Here is an 8,218-nt window from a genome sequence, read left to right on the forward strand (position 1 = left end):
AAAAGGCAAAAAAAGGCATATCATAATATGAACTGGTGTAATCTATCTTATTACAGGTGTGTATGAATGTAGGAATTCATATGTTGATAATAGTGGCATGAATGGAGTCACAATGATCTTTAGGAAAAGATGTATAACATTCTCAATGAATGCATGCTGTGGGTAAATGTTATTCTGTAATGTGACATGAACTGATGAGTGAGAAAATACAAAAGTAAGATATTGGGCCACTCAGAGTCCCATAATAAATAAAAATCATGATTGTCTGGTGAATATCTGCTTAGAAAAGGGTTGTTTGGAATATATGGTATAAAACATAAATCTGTTTATGTGCAGACATGTAAAGGAATCAATATGAATCTAAAATTATGACTTATCTTGTGATTGAGAGAAGGATACAATGATGAGATATGCTAATTTTGGAACATACCACAATTTTTTAGTAATGTCAAAACTGGATCTTGGAAAAACATATACTCTTGATTAGACAGCTTCTGTAAGGGCAACACTGCAATAGCTGCAGAGCTATGGGCCATAGAGAAGATGACTCACATCCTTGCCTATGAAGATTTTATTTGCAACTATGATGTACTTATTGCCATTTCATGAAGCAAACTGGAGGGCAGTATTCATCATATGTTGACCTTTCAGAGGCAGGGATCTCAATTGTTCGGAGCAGGATGTCAAACTGAAATAGAATTCCTAGATATTTAAATGATCTGGTTTGTTTTTTGCTAGTGTTGTTAATATTCCAGGAGTAACAATGAATAAAAGAATCTTTTCAAAATACTATGATTTAGTTGTTTTGTGGTTGATGGTAAGCTCTTCCTTTCTGTAGTACAATGCAAGAGCCAAGGGAGCTTAACATTTTAGTCACTATTGACTTACATTTTAAGTATTTTACCAGTTTTATTTTTAATAATTGGTATTTTGCTTAATAGCTGTAGTAACTCAGTAAATCAGTTTTTTTTGTCTTTTAGATTTCTTTTAATATATTATTTCTGATAAATTTTTAAAATTTGATTTCATTCCAAGTGCCTTAAAATTGTACTCAACTTTGGTAGTCTAATTTGGAAAGTGCAATGCAGATTTATGCTGGGTAGGGGATGGACATATAAGATTTTTGTTCTTGACTAGGTCTCTGACAAAAATATGAGACAAATAAAGTTTGTTTTATGTTTGATTTAGAGAAAGCATATAATAAGTGAATACATTTGAATTGTGGAATGTTTTGGAGGTGGTTGATGATTGTAACAAGGCCAGTGTGGAAGTAAAACATATGGAATGCTTAGTGAATGGTCCAACATTAAGCAGAAAGTAAGACAAGACATATGATGTCCCCTTGGTTGTTTAATATATTTATGATACATACATAAGGCATGTTTCTTAGAGGTATGTTTGGGGAAATGACTGTGTAGATACTGTAATCTGATGATGATACTGTTGGTTGGCCCTAATGAGTTTCAATAAAAGTTAGATTGATTGCATAAGGAGTGTGCATTGGAACATTTATGTACTTAAGACTAAGGTAGTTGTCTATGACAAACAAAATGGAACAAAAAATGCAAGTTATACATAAATAGTGAAAGACTATACAAAGTAGGTAGATTTGTATATCTCAGTAAATGCTGACTGAAGATGGCGAAATAGATGGAGACTTTTAAGGTGTGGAAGTGCAGTAGAAATGGAATGAGTGGTATGTGGTGTGTGTCATGGAATGAATGCTTGTTGGAAGAAATGAAAATCAATGTTTGTAAGAATGTTTCTGCCTCTTTGGTTATACAGCAATGAGAGTTGGGTAAGTCAGGAGAAACATGTAAGTTGATGCTGTGGGAATGTGGTACTTAAGAAGCATGTATGATAAAATTGGAAAAGATAAGGTCATGAACGAACAGGTGCTAATAGTTGAATAAATGACCAGTAGAAAAAGAATGGAACAGAATCCTATGAGATATGGAATTCATATAGTAAGAATGTATGAGGGTTGAACTGGAAAACAGAAATATGAAAGGAGAGTAAATGAGGGGAGGTTTGAGGGGAAAAAAGACAGAGAGAAAGTCTTGGATGAATTAAATGGATGAGATCCTCAGAAAAAGAGGTGAGGAATTTAGAGAACAACAGAAAGTATATGAAGTGACAAATGGATGTGATGGGAGTAAGGAAGATTTATAAGGGTAGAAAGTATGAAAGATATAGTGAATAGTGTTGGTGTACTTTTGATTTCTTTTTCTCTTACCTTTGGCCTTTCATTTCTTTTGTCATCTACTTCTCATTCTTCTGAGCTTTGCATGACATTGCTTATGTTCATGATTGGTGATGTGGTATGAAATACAAATTGATGCTGTGGGAACATGGTACTTAAGAAATGTGCAATATTGATTAGTAAAGTGCTTACCCACAATTCATTCATTTACTAGCTGCCACATGGCAACCTCTTGAACTGGCTTAGCAACAACTTTGTTGGAAAGAAGAGAGGGAGGTAAATAATAATTGCTTTGTTTCTATTGTATCATCTATTGTATCATCTAGCAGCCTTATCTTCTGTCTGATCAAGGACAGAATAATACATTCGGCTAATTATGATTTTGTTTACACTTGTTACATTGACAACTCAATCCAAATCCTCCAGTATGCGTTTTTGTGCTGATGGAAATCCAAGTTATTTCCATGGTCTGAAGTTCTTTTTTTACTACATAGATCTTGCTTAGGTATCCAAAAATATAATACCCACACAGCAGAATGTGCCCTTTCTAATGATTTTCCATACTATGTCTAATGTTACCTGCAGTTCAAAAGTACAGATCACAGCAGCTATTGCTAGCTATTATTCTAAGTAAATTGCATTTCTTTAAGTGAAAAATATATAATTGAATATCTTTTATAAATCCTCTGCTCAGTCTCAAGGACCAGATGTTGGCAGTTTGCCTGGTCCTGGAAATTTTAACAGAAATATTCAAGTGACAAAGATAAAAATAAGGAAAAACAAGGGTGAAAGATGATCAGCAGCAGCTTTGCCATGATTCAGCATAGCATCATGGCACTACATAAATACAATCCTTTCCTAGGCTGTATTGCAATCACCATTATAACAAGCACAGACAATGGAGAAATAAGCATAGTTCTCAGCCTACAACTGGTTGAAAATACTAAATTCAAAACCTTTGTTTAAAATTTAGAAATGGTCATGTGACACACATATATCATAACATAGATAGCATAATATATAAGGGGAAACAGAAAATGCATGTGTGTAAGTAATAGTCTTGGGAAGGAGAGTTGCTCATATTTTTAAAACTTATTATGAACCTGGAACCAGCTGACGTATGTGTGTGTGCAAGAAACTGAACAGTTAAAGAGTGTGTTTCATTACTGGGAATTGAGAAGGCTCTCCACATAGACATTTGGCATCATCTTAAGATAGCCCTTGGAAAAAGGCTTCTGTTGAATTACTGTACAATTGGATAAATTCTTCAAGACCTAGAAGTGAATTCCATCCAATTCAAACATTCTGTAAATTGTACACACTGAAAGTAGAATAATGTAACAATGAACAATCTGAAATGTATGGTCTTCCTTGTACCATATACATCTATCTTAATTTATAAATTAGCAAATTAGGGGTACTAGTTCATTATAGTAAGTCATCTGTTTTTCCTGTGGATTAACATAGTAGTTGCAGTTATCAGATAATGGCTTGATAATCTGAAGATAGATGATGCATTAATTTCAAGATTTTACAGTATCTATAAAGTGTAAACAGCTCCATTAGTAAGCAGGAAAGCATACAGATATGAACTTCATATTGTCTTATTCAATTATCCTACTGAAAAAGTAGTTTTTCAGGGTACTCTACATTCAAAATAACTTTCTTTTAATAGCTGGCATATGAATTGCTGTGATTTTCACTGATTTTCCAAAGTAAAAATGGCTTAATAAATATTTTTAAAATAGTATGCAAAACCTTTATAGTAGACATGTTTGCAAACAGTAATAGAGTGCTTTAAGTAAAACCTTTTCTGCTGCCCTGTTTGTTCTTAAAACACAATAGGAATGGCATTAGTTAACATCAAAGGAGATGATATTTATTATCATCTGTTTTGTTAATTAAATTTGTAAACTAAAGTTTAACTCCTTTATTTTCCCTATAAATTCAGGATGTATATCCTTAATAAAAGTATCATCTGGCTGTTGGCTTCAATGTGTATGAATTGTATCCAAAATCAGGAAAATACTGTGTAGCAAAAATATAATATATTCCTGAAAATACCATTTAAGAAAACCCTATTTGGATTGAAACATTTTGGTAGCAGCCTGTAAGGTATTCAGTCTGGATTGCAGGCCACCACATCCTGCTCTTGGTCGATTCCCTGCTGCTGTGCCTTCCTAACCTTCTGTTCCATGAAAACAATTTTCAATTACTTTTCTTTCCATAGGCAGATTGTACTGGACACACACACATAAGCATATACACATACATATCTTAAAGTATTGAAGTGCACATACATGGAGGCATAACAATCACATTTAAAATAAAAATTCTTTTCTTGCAATTTTCCATTTCCTGCTTGTATTATAGCAGATCTTTCTCACTAACATAGAGGTTATAACCCTTGTCTGACATGCAGAATGTCCATTCCTGCCCTCATGCAGATTAGTCATACAAATTTGGATCCAATCTTGTTAATCCTAAATACCTCTGAAATCAGTGGGACAGAGAGCAAAACAGTGTTAAGTTAAATAGAACAAAAGCACTGGCATGTTAGATACCACTTCCTTGTGAGTTCTTCTGGCTCACTGAGTGGTAGCCTTTCTCTTCTTCACGGGTCTTCACCCCTTCCCAAAGAAGACCAATGGAAATCAACACTCAAGAAGACTGTATTATAATTGATGGGAAAGCTTTCAAGGTTGGAGAGGTTGGCTAAGTTCCACACTAAGCCCTAACACGAATCAGGGGATATATGCCCATTTTATTGCTTATTATGAACCAATAACTTATTCTTCCTTAACAATTGTGGATTTCTAGAAAAAGGTATTCTTTTGTATTTTAGGTGAAAATATGTCATTGATAGAATCTATGTTCCCACTCAATTAAACTTGGAAACGATCCCCCAGTAATTCAGATGCATTCATTTGGAAGGAGTTTCATATCAGTAGAGTTATTCTGAATTTTAACAATACATTTTTATTGACAGGTTAACATATGAAACATTTAAAAAAATGAGTTGTAATGATTGCCATTTCCAGTTAATGCCTGTAGTTGAAGTAAATTGAGCAATACATAGAATTGTAGTAATGTACATTGTATATTTTTAGTGAAAATGTTATTGTATTTTATTAGTTGTAACCGAGACAGAAATTATACTGAAAGATTTAGACAAAATTCTCAATCAAGTAGTAGTCACCTCCAAGCCTTCTGAATCATCTGGGGATGGAGAGGACAATAATGAGACAGAAGAGGTATGAATTATTCATTGCAAGTCCAGGAATTGCTACTAATTAGAAGAAAAAAACTGAAATTCTATGCATGCTTACCCAAGAGTAAATCCCACTGAAATCAGTGAGACTTACTTTAGATAAACATATATGGGACTAGGCTGATTTTAGATTTTGAAATATTTACCAAGATATTCATTTGCAGAATTCATTTGCAAAAAGTGTTCACTCCAAACATGAAAATAAACAGTTTCACTGTTAATCTGAGAAATAAAAGCTTGTGCCCTTCAAATAAGTAGAAATATATAGATCTAATTTTTTAAATTAATTTTTTTTAGTGAATAAATAAAATATTTATCAGTGGGATCCCAGTATATTGACCAATGAGCTTTTTATTTTGAGCATAACAACAAACAACTGTTATTTTAATACTATCCTGCCACACTTAGTACATTTTTAAAGAGGCAGAAGGAATACAGGTAGTCCTTGAGTTACAACCATTCATTCATTGACTGTTCAAAGTTACAATAGTGCTGAAAAAGGAGACTTACGACTGGTTCTTGAAATTGCAGCCATCCCAGCACCCCTGTGGTCATGTGATCATGATCTGGGTGATTGGCAACCCGTTCACACTTACAAGTGCCCCGCAATCACATGATCGCCCTCTGCAACCTTCCCTGCCGGCTTCCCACAAGCAAAGTCAATGGGAAGCTGGCAAGGAAGGTCGCAAATTGCTGGGATAAGTCTCTCCCCCAGCCTTTCCTTGCTTGCATGCACTGTGCCCTCCTTCCCCCCTTCACTTGCACGTACTCTGTACCCTCTTTCCTCGACCTCCCTGTGCTTGCACACACAACCATGCCCTCTTTCCATGCCCTCCCTGTGATTGCACCCACCACACGCCCTTTTTCCTTGGCCTCCCTGCGCTCGCATGTACGCACCCCCATGCTCTCTTTCCCTGGCCTCCCTGCAATTGCACACATGCATACATGTAACCTGTACCCTCTTTCTTGGCCTCCCTGCAATCGCATGCACCCTGGGCTCTAATTCCCCAGTGCTTCTGAGCTTGCACCTCACCAAGCACCCCCTCCCCTAACTCTCTCGCAGCCTGTACCAGGCCTCCCAGGGCCTTCCCCACCCACCATGGCACCCCCTGCTCCTTACCTGGGACTCTCTCCTCATCCTACTTAACGACCTGAACATCTTGGGTTAGGACAACAACCAGACTGCCTGGATCACTGTCGCTAAGCAATATGATCAAGTGACATCTCACTTTATGACTGCATCGCTTAGCAACAGCAATCGTAGTCCCAATTGCAGTTGTAACTCGAGATCTACGTGTATGTGAGAGTCAGCAAATTGTATTGTTTGTTTATAAAGAAGAAGGCTGCTATATGAATGTTTATTTATGTCTAATTTCTGGATGTTTTCAACAACTATTATAAAACAATCCTATATTAATTTATTTATGCCTCATTCAAACAAGTTTACCTTAATGCATGAATTCAGCATCTGCCGACTATTTCCAGGATCACATAGAGAACAAAAAGCATGGCCAGCTTCTAAACAGTTTGTGTATTTTAAGTTGTTTGCTTTTTGTGTTGTTATAATTATTGCTATTCACCTAATCTGTTCTCATAACAGTAGCAATGTGGCAAATGTGTCTAGTTGAAGCATAAGTCTTCAACTAGATTTACTCATTTATATATTAATTACATCTGTTATTCCATTTTCCAACAAATTCCAGTTGGATCACAATTCACAAGATTGTGTTCACAATAGACCAAGTGAACAGCAATAAATATAACAATTCAAAAATGAATTATACACAACCAAGTGTCAGCAATAAACTTGTCAATCTATCCAGTACATTAAAGCTGATGGGTTTTCGGTTAGTTCTATTTCTTTCATTTGGATATCTTTAAGCAACAATAGGATCTGGATCTAGTGCAGAATTTCCAGATGAGAGATCACATTTCCATAAAGAAACAGCTAGCTAATTCACCAAATGAATACTGTACTGTGGTTCTTGATTCACATTTATATTTATACATCTCATAGTTCCATGGTTATAAAATCATGGTTTATTAACTATCACATCTAGCTAGATTAAACCTTGTTTGCAGACTGCAATGGACTGAGTCATGCAATGTGCTTAGCAAAAATAAGACAAACCGCGTTATAGCTTAGCAGGAAGTATGAACCTAATCATTAGCTATGGGAACATAATGAGCCATCTCTTCTTATTGGATCAAGTAAACACAGTTGCAAAGTTACGTAATATAGTCACTACATGAATGAGGTCCTTATCTTTTTTCTTTTTTGGATCTAGATACTTAACTGCTGTACAGAAGTTAGTGAAGAAAGAAGACCAATGGAAATCAACACTCAAGAAGACTGTATTATAATTGATGGGAAAGCTTTCAAGGCTGGAGAGTGCATTGAGAGCATAACAGAACAGTTTAAAGAAATAGATTCTTTAATGGCTAACTTCCAAGGCAGCTTGTAGCACAGATAAGAGAGAATCTATTATACTGTTTACTGCTTTAGAGTGCATCCTTTTTCACATATAGTGGGAGAATCTTAAAAGCAGTTCAACAATATAGATTACTTGAAGTTAGATTTACTTTAACAAGGGGTCACATTTGTTGATAAAACTGATAATGCACTTGGCCCATATTAATTGGTCTGCATTCATATTATACAGCAAGAGTTAATAGCAACGTCATGTACTTTTAGATGCTGTTTTCTGTAAAAATTAGAAAATAAAGATTGGTCATACTTCAAT

At 35.2% G+C, this 8,218-nt stretch overlaps 1 protein-coding gene across 1 annotated transcript in view; it reads left to right on the forward strand.

Moving 5' to 3' along the window:
• ZCWPW2 (zinc finger CW-type and PWWP domain containing 2) overlaps nucleotides 1-7,997 on the forward strand; it is a 28,895-nt gene extending 20,898 nt beyond the window's left edge. The window contains exons 7-8 of the mRNA XM_025173079.2: nucleotides 5,339-5,457; nucleotides 7,763-7,997. Coding sequence (XP_025028847.1) covers nucleotides 5,339-5,457; nucleotides 7,763-7,939 — 296 coding nt within the window. The 3' untranslated portion in view covers nucleotides 7,940-7,997. The remainder of the gene's footprint in view (nucleotides 1-5,338; nucleotides 5,458-7,762) is intronic.
• Nucleotides 7,998-8,218: the final 221 nt, after the last annotated feature.

Source organism: Python bivittatus, unplaced genomic scaffold (genome assembly GCF_059951505.1).
Source record: "Python bivittatus isolate LINGU-HERP-01145 unplaced genomic scaffold, Pbiv_v1 ctg000610_np1212, whole genome shotgun sequence".
Taxonomy (NCBI): Eukaryota; Metazoa; Chordata; class Lepidosauria; order Squamata; family Pythonidae; genus Python; species Python bivittatus.